Here is an 18412-nt window from a genome sequence, read left to right on the forward strand (position 1 = left end):
GGTGTGTCACCTGCAGTGCTGGATCTGAAAATGAAAAATCAAAGCCCTGAGGTCCCAAATAAAAACAGAAATACTGGAAGGCTCCTGTACAAGAGGTTTCAGTCAGCGTCTGTACTAGAGAAGCAGAGTTAATGTTCCAGGTCAAAGACCATTCATGCTCTATTCATCCATCCATACAGTCCATCACAGGCAAAGCCCTTCCCTCCACTGAGCACATTTACAAGGAGTATCACCACAAGAAAGAAGCATCCATCATCAAGGACCCCACCATCCAGGCCATGCTCTCTTCTCACTACTGCCATAGGACAGGAGGCACAGGAGCCTTGGGTCCCACACCACCTGATTCAAGAACAATTATTGCCTTACAACCATCAGTTCTTCTGAATCAGTGTGGAAAACTTCACTCACCTTAACACTGAACTGATTCCACAACCTACAGACTCCTTTCAAACCTCGAAAACTTATGTTCTCAGTATTTATATGTATTTTATTTATTTGGACAATTTGGTTGAATGTCAATCTTAGTTTGTGTATAGTTTTTCACAAATTCTATTTATCCTATGCCCACAGCCACAAATTCTATGATGCTGTTTGATTGCAGCGTGGTAACACTCGACAATTTCTTCCACAGATCGCCATCGACACAGGGTAATAGAGAAGAAGTTGTACGGAGTGGAAGGCAGCAGCTCGTTCTTGGAGTGTGTCCCCAAATCCCTGCAGGCCCAGGTCACCTGGACCTTCCAGAAGCGGCCCGGTGGTCCCAAAGATGAGGTAGGCAGAATTCCATGGATTTTCACTGAGAATAGCGATTGGGGAAATCCAGCTTTACTGGATTTCGAACTTCATACCTTTACTTTTCTGCACCCTCTCGAGCATCAAAAAGTTCCCACTGTTTAATGAACAGAACCAGAGTCCCTCATTTCCCTTTCACTCCTTAAGCCTCAATCAATTACACCTTACACCTGCTCATCTCTCCTGGCCATTGACATGTGCTGTGTGTTGACTGGCATTCCACTCTCGTTCCCTTCCCTTCTCCACCATTGCCTCATCTCCCATTCCTACACTGACATGTCTGTCCCTGGCTTTGACTACTGCTACAATGAGGCCAATTGAGGAGCAACGCCTTATATTCCATCTGGGCAGTCTGCAATCTGATGGCACCAGCACTGATTTCTTCTGTAACATCTCCCCTCTGCTCCCTGCCCCATTCTTATTTCTCCCATTTGGGTTACTCTCTCACTCCTTCTCTTTTCCTCCTCACACTCAAGACCTGCTCACCTCCTCCCTCTGGTTCCCACCTCCTTCCCTTTAACCCATAGTCCACTGTCTGATCAGATTCCTCCTTCTTCTTCAGCCATACACCTCTTCCACCTATCCCCTCCCATCTTCTCACTTCATTCCCCCTCCCTCTCCCACCCACCTTCTCCCTACCTTGGTCTCATTTATCATCTGCTAGCTTGTACTCCTTCCCCCCACACTCCATCTTACTCTGGCTTCTATCCCCTTCCCTTCCAGTCTGAAATGTCAGATGTTTACTTCCCTTCAAAGATGCTGCCTGACCCGATTTGTTGGTGGGGTGGAGATACATCTCTACCAAGGGAGGTATAATGCACTCTTTCCCTCTGCAATCCTGCAGATCACCTTAGGGCAAGGTGTAGCACCTGCTTAGCCCCCCCCCCCCACCCCCTGATCAGGGTCACATGTTACCATGGGAGCAGGTGTTGGGTGGTCATATGAGCACATCACAAATCCTGGTTATGTGACCAATGACGCCAGGCAGACAATATCTGAAGAGTGCTGATAATGGCTGGGGTTACCCGTCTCGTAGACACTGTCCAGAAGAAAGCAATGGCAAACAACTTCTGAGGAAAAAGATCACACATGTCACACGACACGGCACATGTTAATGATGATGACCTGATTCAGATTTATTTATCACATGTACGTTAAAGCTTACTGTGAGATGCATCATTTACATTAAAATTAACACACCTAGGGATGTACTGGGGGCAACCACAGTCCAGCTGCAACATAACACGCCAACAATGCTCAGCAGATCAACACAGAACACAACAAGCAACCAAACAACAACAGCAAAAGAAACTTCTTTCCTCCCTCCCACCCACAGATAGTCCTCTAACTCTATCTGAGTTCCTCCAGCATTTAGTGTGTGTGTCTAATCTCTCTACATTTCTGCCTAATGCTCCTTCCTCCCCCTTTACCTAAGCCTCCCAACTTTAACGTTCCCTTTTGCTCCTTCGACCGAACTCCTGGAGTTTGACCATAGATATAGGAGCCATTTCATCATGGCTGATCAGTTTTCCCTCTCAGCCCCAGTATCCTGCATCCTACACCCGCCTCCCAACTCCGTATTCCTTCATGCCCTGACTAATCAAGAACCTATCAACCTCTGCCTTAAATATACCCAATGACATGGCCTCCACAGCCATGTGTGGTAATGAATTGCACAGACTCTGGTTAAAGAAATTCCTCCTCATCTCCATTCTAAAAGGGCGCCCCTCTATTCTGAGGCTGTGTCCTCTAGTCTTAGACACCCTCACCATAGGAAACATCCTCTCCACATCCACTCTATCGAGGCTTTACAATATTTGATAGGTTTCAATGAGGTCACCCCTCATTCTTCTGAATTCCAGTGAGTAGCTTGCAGTACTCCGAGTGAGGCCTCACCAGTGCTTTATAAAGCCTCAACATTATGTCCTTGTTTCTTCACAGAAAAAGGCACATCATGCCATTATTTTCATTGCCAAGCGTCAAGTACCTATCTATACTGAGCCTAAAGACCATCACTTGGTCCTTAGCCTACTATACATTGGTGTTTCAAGTTCTCACCCAGAGGTTTCTTAAAAATTGTGAGGATATCTTCCTCCATAGCCTTCTCAGCAGCTTTCACCCTTGGGCACTGTGTTCCAGAGTTCCACTGCCTGAGACTTGGTACTGTTTGAAGAAAAACGGGGCAGCCCTCTTCAGATCCTGGTCAACGTGAGCCTCTTGCCCAACAACACTGAACTGGGTAACCTGGTCACTGTCACATCAGTGTTTGCAGAATCTTGTTGTACACAAACAGCCTCACACCTGTTTTCTCCACTCTAGCAGGTACAGGCCAAGATTGGGTAGGTTTTAAGCAGAGGTTGATAGGCTTTTGATTAGTAAGAGCATAAAAGGTTACGTGGAGAAGGCAGGAGATATGGGTGGGAGGGATAATAAACCAACCATGATCAAAAGGCGAAGCAGGCTTGATGGGCCAAATGGCCTAATTCTGCTCCAATGTCTTATGATCTCCTATCCTTTATGATTAAAGCTGGGATTTAGATATGGAGGATATGAGGGGTGGGTCACAGACACTTGCTAACAGCTGTGATCATCGTGACATTTGGGGAAAATGGGTTTAGCCTTGCTTCTCATCAACTTCTGGTGAAGCTGGAGGTAACGGTAGGGTTAATGAATATAACAGTACAGTCCTTGATTCCTGCTCCCTCTGCAGGAGGCTTCCCGATGGGAGGGCAGGATGGAAGAACGGAATGATATGTACAAAATTGTAATTATTCTTTGGCGCAGCTGTGCATACAAGCGTCCAAGTTTGTCAACTATGCCCTGTGACTTTATTCTCCCTTGGTTAAATTTTCAGTGATTTTGAGCGCATGTACTCCGGCCACAGTGCGATGGATAATTTTCTGTGACTAAATCCTGGTCTTATTTATGCTTTTGTGCTATTCTAGTAACATTGGAGTTAGACAGCACGGGACGGGGGGGGTCCAAGTACCATTCGGTTAATGGGAAGGGTCCACAGCGTAAAAAAGTTGGGAAAACCTGTTTTACACTACTTTTATTTTGATTTGCCCACACTTCCTTCATCTATTCCCAGATACTACCTGTCACTTAACACACAAGGGACAACTTACAGCAGCTAATTAACCTACTGGGGCGCCTGGTTTGGAAAGTTAAGCCAGTCTAGGGCTTATACTGTAAATGGTAGGGCACTAGGGAGTGGAATGAATCAGAGGGAGGGAGGAGTACAAGTGGACAGATCTTTGAAAGCGGTATCGCTTGTAGATATATATCATTATGTCTCATGTCATATGACATAGGCGATAATGGTCTTTCCATGACCATGATTGTTCTTTGCAAATTTTCTACAGAAATGGCTTGCCATTGCCTTTTTCTGGACAGTTTCTTTACAAGAAAGTTGACTACAGTCATTATCAGTACTTTTCAGAGATTGTCTGTCTGGTGTCAGTGGTTGAATAATGATGACTTGTGATATGCACCATTTGGTCATACAACCATCCACCACCTGCTCCCATGGCTTCATCTGACCCTGATCAGGGGCTAAGCAGGTGCTACACCTTGCCCAAGGGCGACCTACAGGCTAGTGGAGGGAAGGAGCACCTTACACCTCCTTTGGTAGAGACATATCTCTACACTTGTTGACAGGGTAGTGAAAAAGGCACTTAGCAGAGTGGTCTTCATCATTCAGAGCACTGTTTAGCAGTTGGGACATTATGTTGCAGTTGCATAAGTCATTATTAATGCTGTGTAGAAACATAGAAAACCTACAGCACAATACAGGCCCTTCAGCCCACAAAGCTGTGCCAAATATGTATTTACTTTAGAAATTACCTACTGTTACCCATAGCCCTCTATTTTTCTAAGCTCCATGTTCCTGTCCGAGAGTCTCTTAGAAGACCCTATCATATCCGCCTCCACCACTGTCACTGACAGCCCATTCCACGCACTCACCACTCTCTGTGTAAAAAACTTACCCCTGACATCTCCTCTTTACCTACTTCCAAGCACCTTAAAACTGTGCCCTCTCGTGTTAGCCATTTCAGCCCTGAGGAAAACGCCTCTGACTATCCACACGACCCATGCCTCTCATTATCTTATACACTTGGAGTGCTTCTGGCTGTACTTGGAGTACTCTGCTTAGTTTTGATTGCCTTCATATTGTAGTTAAACTGGAAAGATTACAGAGGAGGTTTGTGAAAAAGCTGCCAGGATTAGAAAGGCTGAGTAATATGTACTGCCAGAGGAAGTGGTAGACCCGGATACGAAAGTGACATTTAAGAAGCCCTTGGATGGGTACATGGACGGATGGGGCTTAGAGGGATGTTGGTCGAACAGAGGGAAGTGAGCGAGCTGGGCAGACACTGAGATTGGCATAGACTGGTTGCGCCAAAGGTCCTGTATCCGGGCTGTATTCCTGAAGAAAACCTACAGACAAGGTGGGATGTGTAAACTCCACATAGACAGCACCAGAGCTGAAGGATTGAACCCAGGATGCTTGAGCTGTGAGCCAGCATCTTCAGCATTTGGGCCACCGATGAAGCCACAGACCCACTTATTAAGGTGCAGTAGCCCAGAACTGGATGAAGTACTCCAGCTGATGCCCAACTTGTGAACCTCCCTTCTTCATGCAGATAGATTTCTTACAATCACCTTCAGCATGTGTTTGCTATGAACCTTGTTTAGCCTAGGAAACACTTTGTTGGTTTTACTTTCGGTGAACCGGGAACATCAGGCAGGTGACAGTAGTGAAAGCTGTAACTGAACTGCAGAGAGAGGTGAACACTACCCAGGCTGTCACAAGAGCCATCCATTCTTCCCCGCCACTGACTGTGCCTATGCCTCCCATTTCCTCGGGAAAGCACCAACATGATCAAAGACCCCAATCTCCTTCTACCCCCTTCTGTCAGGGCAGAAGATACAAAAGCTTGAGACGGAAGGACGGCTCCTATTGCACTGTTTTAAGACTACTGAACAGACCTCTTGCAATAAATAAATTAATTGGCTGATTATCGTCACATACCAAGGCACAGTGAAACACTTTGTTTGCCGTAATCCAAGGGAGAGCAACAGGAAATCGTAGAATAAAGGGCCCCAGTTATAGGGAAAGTGAAACAATCTACCTGCCCATTGTTGTCCTGGTGTTCCTTCCCCTTCCCTTTCTTCCATGGCCTTCTGTCCTCTCCTATCAGATTCCCCCTTCTCCAGCCTTTATCTCTTTCACCAATCAACTTCCCAGCTCTTTACTTCATCCCTCCCCCTTTCCCGGTTTCACCTATCACCTGCCACCTTGTACTACTTCCTCCCCTCCCCCCACCTTCTTACTCCGACTTCTCATCTTTTTTCTTCCCCAGGCCTGATGAAGGGTCTTGGCCTGAAACAGCAGTTGTTTACTCTTTTCTATAGACACTGTCTGGCCTGCTGAGTTCCTCCAGCATTTTGTGTGCGTCGCCACTATTTACCTGCTCCTTTATAATGAACATGAAAAAGCCTTCAGTTGCTGGAAATCCAAAGCAATGTGCACGGAATGCTGGAGGAACACAGCAGGTCAGGCAGCATTGGACTGAAGCTTCGACCGTTCATTCACTTCCATAGAAGCTGCCTGACCTGCTGAGCTCCTCCAGCGTTTTGTGTGTGTTAACTCTGCCTTTGCCCACATTCAGGCGGACAATAAGGTGAAAGGCCATAACGAGATAGGTTGTGAGGTCCAGATCAAGAGTCCAATTTTATCATACCAAAGGTCCATTTAGGAGCCTGATAGCAATGGCATACAAGCTGCTTTTGAGCCTGGTGGCATCTGCTTTCAGTATTTTTATCTTCTGCCCTCTGGGAGGGGGTTGAAGGGAGGATGTCCAACGTGGAAGGGGTCTTTGATTATGCTGGCTGCTTTATCAAGGCAGCCCATGGAGGGGAGGCTGCTTTTCTACGATAGAAGATGAACCGCTAATCTTTCTGTCTATCTCACCGTGTCCCTTGTACCTTAATTGTCTACCTGCACCACACTTTCTCTGTAACTGGAGCATTATATTCTGCATTCTGTTATTGCTTTTGTACTACTTTGAAGTACTCGTGTCTGGAATGATCTGTCCTACCGGCATGCAAATGAGGCGTTTCACTCTATTCCAGTATACCGACCAATTATCAATACCTTTTTTTTGTTCCAAATCTCTCAATGTCATCTTCAGCTGACGTTGTGTGTTTTTCTGTATTCAGGTCCAACTGAACGAGCACGTCATCCAGACCGAGCGAGGTTTGCTGCTCCGTAGCATTCACCGCAAGAACGCCGGCATGTTCTTCTGTCACTCCATGGAGCACGACTTCACCCAGACCCTCATGCAGATCTCGCTGGAGGTGATTGGGCTGGAGCAGGCCGACGAGCTCCTGGGCCACTACCCTGCCATGGACCGCGGCCCGCAGGCGGCCTTCCCCAACCAGAAGGTGTGGTACCGGGACTTCCTGCAGCTGGTGGACCACCCCAGCCTGAAGACGGTGGACGAGGTCTGCCAGCAGGCGTGGAGACGGAGGGTGAAGCAGGCCAAGCACAAGCGGAACTCCGTCCGGGCCCTGCAGAACAAGTGGAAGCACCTGCAGGAGATGAGGAAGGGCAGGAACCGGCGTACCCACGAGCCGGCCCCACGCGCTGAGAGGGCTCCTCGCAGCGCTGTCGTACAGTGATCCCGAGGAAGGTGAACGCGGAAACATTTCTGGGAGCGGTGGCAAGGACTGAAGTGATGTGTTTGGCACCAACCTTCTCTGCACAAGGTTTACATGGATCTCCTGAGTGGAAGGACATTTCTCTCACTATTGAAACCACTATTGACACTAACACCCATCACTTTATGTTCTAGTGTGTAGGAATTACTTCTTATATTCAAGGCTATGGATAGCAATAATAAGTACTAGGGCTTATTAGGATTGTCAGCAGCCTCCTAGGTCTTTGGAGGCTTCTTCTGTCCCTCTTGGCTTCTCATCCTTGAGAGAATCTCTCCCTCTTTCCATCTCAACCGTCAAAACGACCATCGCCTGAGAGGCTGAAGACGAACCACGTTGGGGAATACGGTGTTCTTATTGGCTGGGCAAGAGTTTTTAACCCTTTGCAGCCCACATAATCCAAATTCTGCCAATGTTTCCAAGCTCGAGGCGGCTTTGCAAGTGGACACGTGGAAAACAGCAAAAGATTCTGGTGATCGAATCCCAAGTGATCTGTGGTTACAGTGGCACCTGGGCATTGGATTTCTTGGTGTTGTCTTGGAGACAACCCAACTGACTTACACTCCAAATGGTAGATAGAACTGGTGACATTTCTGTTTTCAGTTTGGAGTCATGGGGGCTGTAAAGGGTTAATTGAAGACTTGGAGAGCTCCTGAAGAAGGTGACCCTCTGATGAATGTTTCTGTTTTCTTTTGGTCAGACCCTGTTGTCAGGTGTTGGTGCCTTTGGGGCTCGCCGCTACTTCTAGTTAACGCTAGCACCCCGAAATGTACAATAGCAGAGCTCGTTCAATCGTTCACACTCCCCATGGTCTGGACACCAGAGGTAGCCAACCCTCACTCCAGTTAGCTCTGATGAATGTAGAACATAATAACTGCAAAGAAATCTCACCACACGCACAAAAAGAAATGTGCAACTGCAAGAGAAAAGACTTGACAGAAAGTGCCTTGAAATGTACTCGAGCCCAGTGTGAGGACTGATAAGAGAATAGTCATGTGTAAACCTGTTCAATGGAAAACAGAATGTGCTGCTGGAGTTTTTGTGAAGTTAGAAAACTTTGAGAAGAGTTAGTTAGTTATTGCAATGTTTCTCCTCTCTGCTGCCTCACAAATCAGCGTCCGGCTTGGGTTGAATGATGGAGTGTGTTTGGGCACATAAATAGCACAGAGCACAAGGTCAGAGGGCAAAGTTAATTGTAAACAAGAAAGTCAATGCTTTGATTTTTTTAAAAAACCCAAAATGCTGAAAACACACAGCAGGTCAGGTAGCATCTGTGCAGTGAGAAACAGTGTTAACGTTTCAGGTTGATGATTTCATCTGCGCAGTTCTGATGAAGCCGTAACCCTGATTCCACCTCCACAGATGCTGCTTGACCTCCTGAACATTTGCAGCATTTTCTTTATCTCTGACATGTTCATTGTTGTGAGCAAGGTCCAAAATATTTTACTTGGTTATAATCTCCAGTTCCACAACTAAATTTGAGCACATATTGTGTCAACACCTTCACAAGTTTCAATTGTGTTATACAATGAATGTCAATGCCATGTGACCAGTACCGTATTATTTGTGAGGTACAGATTCTGTTACGTGCTAAGGTACTAAACTGTCACTGTTTTTAATTTCCAATAAATTGTTTTGATCACTAAAGCATAGAGTCATAGAGTCATAGAACACCACAGCATAGAAACAGGTCCTTTGGCCCATCTAGTCTATGTTGAACTGTTTTTCTGCTTAGTCCCGTTTCACTGCACCTGCACCATGGACCTCCATATCCCTTCCAAAAATTTCTCTTAAATGTTGTGCTCACATCAACCACTTCCACACTCACACCATCCTCTGAGGGAAGAAGTTCCCCCTCAAGTTCCCCTTAAAATTTCCAACTTTCATTCTAAACCTCTGTGACCTCTAGTTCTAGTCTCACCCAACCTCAGTGGTAAAAGCCTGCTTTCATTTACCTTATCTCTACCCCTCCTAATTTTGTATACCTCTATCAAATCTCCCCTCGTTCTTCTGTGCACCAGGAAATAAAGTCCTACCCTACCTAACCTTCCCTTATAACTCAGGTCCTCAAGTCCTGGCAACATCCTTGTATATTCTCTCTGTACTCTTTCGACCTTATTGATATTTTTCCTGTAAGTAGGTGACCAGAACTGCGCACAATACTCCAAATTTGGTTCAAAGTAATTGTCTGTGGACTGTGGTTGGCGGCCCATGGGATTTTCTTGTATGTCGGTAATGGTGCTAACTCAGGGTTTCTCAACCTGTGGTCCATGGACTCCTCTGTTAATGGTAGGGGTCCCTGGCATTAAATAGGTTGGGAACCACTATGCTAAATATTATCCAAAAGAAGAGATCTTCTGCTCTGGAAGATGATCTAGAGGCAGGATGGTTGGTTGATAAAAACTAAGTCTGTTTCAAAATCTGGGCCAGGTGTAGGGTGGGTATGATGGATGATAGTTCCTAACCAAGGTAAATAAGATAAGGTTCAGATAGAAGGTGCTGTGTTCTCTCAGCTGACATGAATGGGTGAACTCCCTCTCATGAAATACAGGAATAGTTTACAACTCATAGCAGCAGTGCAAATCACAAACTGAAACTTAGCTGAAGTCAGAGATAAGTGGGGAAAAACTAATGGCAGCAAGTGGTTATTTGAAATGAGGAAGCATGATTGGGCAGAGAAATATTGATCTCAATTGTGATCAATCAATCAATGATGATGATTGATCTTTACTGTAAATCCCTTCCCTTCTTTTATTGTTTCTTAATCTTCCTCTCACATTGCGGATGTGCTGCTTCTTGCTATGTTTCTATTTCTCCATTGGATAAAGATGAAAGTAAAGATTAGCTTTATTTGTCAAATGCACACTCAAATATTCAGTGGAAAGAGTCAACGAACATCGCAGTCCAAGATGTGCTGGGGGGAGCCCGCAGGTGTCGCCATGCTTCCAGCACTAACACAGCACGCCCACAACTTACTAACCCTAACCCGTACGTCTTTGGGATGTGCGAGGAAATCGGAGCGCCCAGAGGAGACCCATGCCGTCACGGGGAGAACGTACAAACTCCTCACAGACTGCGGCGGGAATTGAACCCTGATCACGATCACTCACTGTGAAATGTTACAGTAACTACTCACTACTTGTGCTGCTCGGTGTTCTGATTCTGCTTCCAGAGCAGAATAGGGAATGCGGGATCCAGAGCTGGGAGGTGAATCAGAGAGAGGGAGTTAGTTCAGCTCTGGACTTAGTAACAAATTGTTCTGCTTGTGTCTCTGCCTGCTTTCAGTTCCACTCTCTCATTTCGCATTTGTTTGAAGTCACCTCACGGAGAGTAAAATTTGATGGGGGGTGGTGGTTGGTGGGAAGTTTCAGCACTTTTGTTTCAGTGATACATTCACTATCGTGAGCAAGCTCAATCCAATACAAAAAGCCTCATCTTGCGTTGGAGCTAGAGCTTGGATCCACATTGTGTGTGGCTGAGAAACAGGTCATCATTGCCCTCATGGAATTAAAGGCAGAGATTATTTCATCATAAATTGTGTCCTGCAGTGGATCTAACAGAGTGGCAGTGTGCACACAAGGTATCAGAGCACCATTTTATAGCATTAGATCATGAGACACAGGAGCAGACTTGGGCTATTCAGCCCATCAAATCTGCTCTGCCATTTGATCATGGCAGATTTATCTTCCCTCTCAAGCCCATTCTCCTGCCCTCTCCCCATGACCTCTGACACACCTACTAATCAAGAACCTATCGACCTCGGCTTTAAACATATCCAAAAGACTGTGCCTCCACAACTGTCCCTGGCAATGAATTCCACAGATTCACCACCATCTGGCTAAAGAACTTACTCTTCGTCTCTGTTCTAGAGGGACATCCTTGTAGTCTGAGGCTGTCCCCGCTGGTCACTGACTCTCCCACTAATGGAAACATCCTCTCCCTGTTCACTCTATTTAGGCCTTTCAATATTCAATAGGTTTCAATGAGATCCTTCCTCATTCTTCTTAACTCCAGCGAGTACAGGCCCAGTCAAAAAACATGCTTCATACATTAACCTCTTCATTCCCAGGATCTTTCTCGTAAACCACCTCTGCACCATGCCAGCACATCCTTTCCTAGATATGGGGCCAAAAACTACTCACCATATTCCAAAAGTGCTCTGACCAATCCCGTATAAAATCTCTGCATTACGTCCTTACTTTTATATCCTAGTCCTCACAAAAATGAATGCTAACATTGCCTTTCTTACCACCAACTCAACCTGCCAGTTAATCTTTAGGAAATCCTGCACAAGGACTCCCAAGTCCTTTTGCACCTCAGATTTGTAAATTCGCTTTCTGTTTGGAAAATAGCCTTCACCCTTGTTTCTTTTAACCAAAGTGCATGGCCGTACATTTTTCTACACTATATTCCTTTTGCCACTTCTTTGCCCATTCTCATAATCTGTCTAAGTCCTTCTGTAGACTCCTTGCTTCCTCAACACTAACTGCCCCTCCACCTATCTTGGTATCATCCGCAAACTTAGCCATAAGGCCATCAATTCCATCATGACATAGTGGTTAAGTCACTGAATTAGCATCTAGGACTATTTGTCCAGAGTCATAAGTCCTGGTGAAGGGTCTCAACCCGAAAAGTCGACTGTTTTCTCTTTTCCATAGATGTTGCCTGGCCTACTGAGTTCCTTCAGCATTCCCTGTGTTGCTGGGATTACCAGCATCTGCAGATTCTCTTGTGCTCATAAGTTCAAATTCCATTGAATCAGCTGGGAAAATTAAATTCCAATAATTAATTGTCTGGAAGATCAGTAATGGGTCAATGATTCACTGATAATTCTCACGGAAAGGAATGTCCACCCTTACTGGGTCTGCCCTCTTTGAAGTAGCAGTCCGACACTCAGTGGCCACTTTATTAGGTACAGGATAGAACCAGATGTGGTCATCTGCTGCTGTAGCCCATCGATATTGCAGTAGGACATGTTGTGATTTCAGTTATGCTCTTCTCCATACCACTGTTTTAACACATGTTTATTTGAGTTACTGTCGCCCTCCTGTCAGATTGAACTAGACTGTCCATTCTCCTCTGACCTCTCCCACAGAACTGCTGCTCACTAGATTTTTTGTTTTGTTTTTTTGCATTATTCTCAGTAAACTCTAGATCAGGGTTATGAAATGGACCAAAACCATTAAGCAAGAGGCCCATGGACCCAGGTCGGGAACCCCTGCTCTGGAGACAGGAGTGCATGAAAATCTCAGGAGATCAGCAGTTTCTGAGATACTCAAACCACCCCATCTAACACCGACAATCATTCCCACGGTCAAAGATCACATTTCTTCCCCATTCTGATGTTTGGTCTTAATAACAGCTAAACCTCTTGACCATGTCTGCAGGCTCTTATGCATTGAGTGCTGCCACATGATTGGCTGATCAGATATTCGCATTAACGAGCAGAGTACATCATAAAGTGGCCGCCGTGTGAGATCAATGTGGTTTCCTGTTCTCAGCTCTCCGAAGTGGGGTTGAGGAATGGTCTTTCTGCCAGAGTGGGAATGGTTATACAGAGGGGGCATAATTTTAAACTGAAGGAAAGTATAGGGGGGACCTTCTCTTTTATACAGAGAATGGTGGGTGTGTGGACTCACTGCCAGGGGTTGTGGTAGTGGCAGATACATTAGGGACATCTAAGAGTCTCCTAGATAAGCCAATGGATGAAAGATAAGCAGAGGGCTATGTGGGAGGGAATATTAAATTGGAGTTAGAGTAAGTTAAAAGGTCAGCACAACGTCTTGGGCCCAAGAGCCTGTACTGTGCTCTAATTTTCTGTGTTCTGTGGGCGCCTCGATAGCCTAGCGGTTAGCATGACGCTATTTCAGCTCAGAGTATTGGGGTTCAGAGTTCAATCCCAGCATCCTCTGTAAGGAGTCTCTGTTTGTCCTCTCCTTGGAATGCATGGGTTGTCTCCGGGTCCATAGATGGTTACGGTAAATTGTCCCATGATTAGGTTAAGGTTAAACCAGGGTTGATGGGATTTGCTGGGCAGCGTGGTTTGAAAGGCTGTATCTCTGAAATAAAATAAAAATAAATGGAATGAATGAATTTTAAACAAAAGGAAGGAGCACAGACCAGCTAGAGGCGACTGCTGGAGAACTGATCGAGCATAGTGTAGTGGTTAGCATAACGCTTTACAGTACCAGTGACCGGGGTTTGAACCCTGCCACTACCTGTAAGGAGTTTGTATGTTCTCCCCATGACTGCGTGGGTTTCCTCCGGGTGCTCTGGTTTCCTCCCACAGTCCAAAGACATATCAGTTGGTTGATTAATTGGTCATTGTAAATTACATTAGGATTATCATCGTGGTTGCACTAGGATTAAATTGGGGTATTGCTGGGGCAGCATGGCTTGAAAGGCCAGAAGTTCTGCGCTGTAGCTCAATAAATAAATAAATACGAGATCTGGAGGGACCAGAGGGTGGAAGATGAGTTGGAGGATTTGAGGAGGGGAATGAGAGACCAAGTGAGTGGCACATGGAAAAGTCGCAGGCCATGTGAAACGTGCCAAATTTGGGAAGGCTGCGATGAGGATTGTCAGATAAGAGGAAGCTGAGGTAACACAGATAATGGGTGAGGAGGACTGATCAGGAGGGTGTGGGGATAGTTGGGGGGGGTTGGTTTTGGTAAGACAGGATCAGTCAAGGTGGTGGATCAGAGGTACGGCAAAATAGTGAAGCATTGTGATCGGAAAATGGGACATTTTGGTTCAGGGTCCACATCGACCAGGAGTATGAATTCACACTAATCCCATCTCTGTTTCACCTTCCCCACGTTCCGTAAGACATCAGAACGGAATTAGGCCATTCAGTTCATTGAGTCTGCTATTCCATTCTAATATGGCTGATTTACTTTCCCTCTCAACCCTGTTCCCCTGCCTTTTCCCCATAACCTTTGTTACCCTTACTAATCAAGAACGTACACTTTAAATATACCCAGTGACTTGGCCTCCACAGCCATCTGTGGCAAGAATTCCACTGATTCGCCACCCTCTGGCTAAAGAAATTCCTTCTCATTTCTGTTCCAAAGGGACGTCCTTCTATCCTGAGGCTGTGCCCTCTGGTCCAAGACACCTCCAAGAAATGAAACAACTTCTCCATGTCCACTCTAAGCCTTTCAATATTTGATAGGTTTCAATGACAGCGCCCCTCATTCTCCTAAGCTCCAGCAAATATAGGCCAAGAGCTGGCACACGCTCCACACTCATTAGGCCTTTCATTCCCGTCAGATTCCACCACCTGCCAGGACACTGGGAGTACCTCCCAGTGGACAACCTGTGGACCGATCCATGCGTCTGCGAGATATGGGAGGAAAACCGAGCACGCAGTGGGGAATTCGCCTGATCACAGAGAGTGTGAACGAATAGCAGACAGGCAGCAGCAGAGTGTGAGATTGAACCTGGGTCGCTGGAGTTTTATAGTCATAGTCATACTTTATTGATCCCGAGGGAAATTGGTTTTCGTTACAGTTGCACCAACCAAGAATAGAGTATAAATAAAGCAATATAAAACCATAAATAATTAAATAGTAATATGTAGATGCCAGGAAATAAGTCCAGGACCAGCCTATTGGCTCAGGGTGTCTGACCCTCCAAGGGAGGAGTTGTAAAGTTTGATGGCCACAGGCAGGAATGACTTCCTATGATGCCCTGTGTTGCATCTCGGAGGAATGAGTCTCTGGCTGAATGTACTCCTGTGCCCACCCAGTACATTATGTAGAGGATGGGAGACATTGTCCAAGATGGCATGCAACTTGGACAGCATCCTCTTTTCAGACACCACCGTCAGAGAGTCCAGTTCCATCCCCACAACATCACTGGCCTTACAAATGAGTTTGTTGATTCTGTTGGTGTCTGCTACCCTCAGCCTGAGTCCGTGGTTGACCTTCTTACGATTGTACCACTGCAAGCGGAGGGTAGGGGGTAGTATTTGGCTGGAGCTGGATGACTTTAAGTCAGAATCAGGTTTAATATCACCAGCTTATGTCACAAAATGTGTCGTCTTCACAGCAGCAACGCAATGCAATAATAATACAGTAAAAAAGAAAACTGTGAATTATAGTAAGTTTATATATATATAAAATATTTAAATTAAATAAGTAGTGCAAAAATAATAGGAAATAAAAAAAAGTAGTGAGGTAGTGTTCATGGGTTCATTGTTCATTCAGAAATTAGATGGCAGAGGGGAAGAAGCTGTTCCTGAATCGCTGAGTGTGTGCCTTCAGGCTTCTGTACCTCCTCCCTGATGGTAACAATGAGAAGAGGGCTGACCTGCTATGACTTTTGCACATGAAATCGCCGGTTTAATGTCATTTCCTGTACGCAAGTGTAAGGGTGAATATAATACTTGTTACTCCAGATCTGATGCAGCACAAAAAAACACAGTAAGGAGCACCACAATAAAAAAAAGACACAACGAATTAAAATGTAAGATAGCTTAATACATGCTGTAAACATGAGGAAGTCAGCAGATGCTGGAAATCCAAAGCAACACACACAAGATTCTGGAGGAACTCAGCAGGCCAGGCAGCAACTATGGAAAAGAATAAACAGTCAGCATTTCGGGCTAAGACCCTTCCTCAGGATTAAAAAGGAAGGGGGAAGACACCAGAATAAAAAGGATTGGTGGGTTGAAGGAGGCTAGCTGGAAAGTGTTAGGTGAAGCCAGACGGGTGGGAAAGGTGAAGGGCTGGAGAAGAAGGAATCTGATTGGAGACGAGAATGGGCCATGGGAGAAAGGGAAGGAGATTGGTTTTATGTCTACAGAAGTGATGCTGAGTACAGGAGTGTATATACATGAGATGACTCTGGCAGGAGACGATAAAGCAGTGGTGGTAGCTTGGTGGTGATTAGACTTACAGTCTGGGGAAAGTAACTGTTAAATAATTAAACACCAACAAGTCCAAGACTAAAAAAAAATCAACGGTATCATCAAACATATTCACTCAATCATTTTAAACTGCAAATTCACCAGAGACACCCTCATTATTCAGCAGAGACAAGAAAATGATGATCTAGAAGTCACTGCCCAGTCCATTGATTATCAAAGCCCCAGCCACTGATGTGCAAGGGCAAAAGAAACTCCAATTTTATGTGTGGGACATTGAATTATCCCACTTCCCCCAAAACTAAAGTTTTTAATAAGACTATAAGACATAGGACAAAATGCTGGAGGAACTCAGCAGGCCAGGCAGCATCTATGGAAAAGACCACAGTAGACATTTCAAGCCGAGACCCTTACAATTCCTTCCGAAGGGTCTCCGCCCAAAACGTTAATTATACTTTTTTCCATAAATGCTGCCTAGCCTGCTGAGTTCCTCCAGTATTTTGTACGTATTGCTTTGATTTCCAGCATCTGCAGGATTTTCTCTTCTTTGTAATCAGAGTTGGGTCATTTGGCCTATCAAAACTGTCCTGCTTTTCCATCATGGCTGATTTATTATCCCTCTCAATCCCATTCTCCTGCCTTCTCCTCATAACCTTTGACACCCTTAGTAATCAAGAACCTATCAACCTCCACTTTAAATATTCTCACTGACTGGATCTCCCGAGCTGTCTGTGGCAATGAATTCCACAGATTCACCATCTTCTGGCTAAAGAAATTCCTCATCATCACTGATCTGAAGAGATGTTCTTCAATTCTGAGTCTGTAATCTCTAGTCCAAGACTCTCCCAGTACAGGAAACATCCTCTCCTCATCCACTCTGTCTAGCCCTTTCAATATTCAATTAATTTCAAAGAGATCTCCTCTCTTTCTTCTAAACTCCAAGTACAGGCCCAGAGTCATCAAATGCTCTTCATACGTTAACCCTTTCATTTCTGGGATCATTCACGTGATCCTGTTTGCTTTGTTTGCAAACTCCTGTTTGCTTTGGCACCACTCTACAGCCTGCTGCTGATTTTTAGAAGGTTTGCATATTTCATGTCTGAAGGGCTGTTGGGACTTGCTAAGAGTTGGGGTTCTAGACTTGGATTATGAAAGTTGTAGTCTATCAAGGTTAGAATCCATGGACCCTTTTCACTGACACAACAGATGCACCCGTCATGGTTTAGTCTCAACCAGCAACCCCCCCCCGCCCCATACTGATCTTCACTAATAATGGTAGTATAAACACATTATAATTAAAATATTAGCAGATTTCCAAATTCTGTCAAAGCTTTTCATCTCAAACCAAAGACTGTTAACTGTCAGGCTGCGAAGCAGTTCCACTTACAGAATGCATCTACGTTTTTGGTCAATGATATGTTTCCTAATTCTTTCATATTAATGTCTAATAAAGTTTCTGTCTTCTGTTAATAAAGTTTTATTGTGTAACTGAACACAAAAGATCGATTTTGACTTGTTTATAATCTGTAGGAAATCAGCTGAGCACCTCCACTCCATCCACCACAAGCAGAACTTCCCAGCGGCCAAATGTTTTAATTCCCATTCCGACATGTCTGTCCATGGCCTCCTCTTGTGTCACGGTGCGCCCACCCTCAGGGTGGAGGAGCAGCACCTCGTATATCATCATCGAGGTAGACTCCAACCTGATGGTATGAATATTGATTTCTCCTTCCAGTAAAAAGTTTTCCCTCCCCCTCCCCTCTTCTTCAATTCCGCACTCTGGTCTCTTATTTTTTTCTCATCTGCCTATCACCTCCCCCTGTGTCCCCTCCTTCTTCCCTTTCTCCTATGTTTCACTCTCCTCTCCTATCAGATTCCTTCCTCTCAAGCCATTTAGCTTTTCAACCCACCTGGCTTTACCTATCACCTTCTAATTATCACCTTTTAATTCTGGCATCTTCCCCCTTTCCTTTCCAGTCCTGAAGAAGGGTCCTGGCCCAAAACGTCAACTGTTTATTCATTTCCATA

General features: G+C 45.2%; 1 protein-coding gene across 9 annotated transcripts in view; it reads left to right on the plus strand.

Moving 5' to 3' along the window:
• sema3b (sema domain, immunoglobulin domain (Ig), short basic domain, secreted, (semaphorin) 3B) overlaps nt 1-17859 on the plus strand; it is a 439432-nt gene extending 421573 nt beyond the window's left edge. For all 9 annotated transcript variants that reach the window (XM_063068199.1, XM_063068203.1, XM_063068195.1 and 6 more), the window contains exons 17-18: nt 632-771; nt 7018-17859. In XM_063068199.1, coding sequence (XP_062924269.1) covers nt 632-771; nt 7018-7479 — 602 coding nt within the window. In that variant the 3' untranslated portion in view covers nt 7480-17859. The remainder of the gene's footprint in view (nt 1-631; nt 772-7017) is intronic.
• Nucleotides 17860-18412: the final 553 nt, after the last annotated feature.

This window comes from Mobula hypostoma, chromosome 15, assembly GCF_963921235.1.
Source record: "Mobula hypostoma chromosome 15, sMobHyp1.1, whole genome shotgun sequence".
In the NCBI taxonomy this organism is placed as follows: Eukaryota; Metazoa; Chordata; class Chondrichthyes; order Myliobatiformes; family Myliobatidae; genus Mobula; species Mobula hypostoma.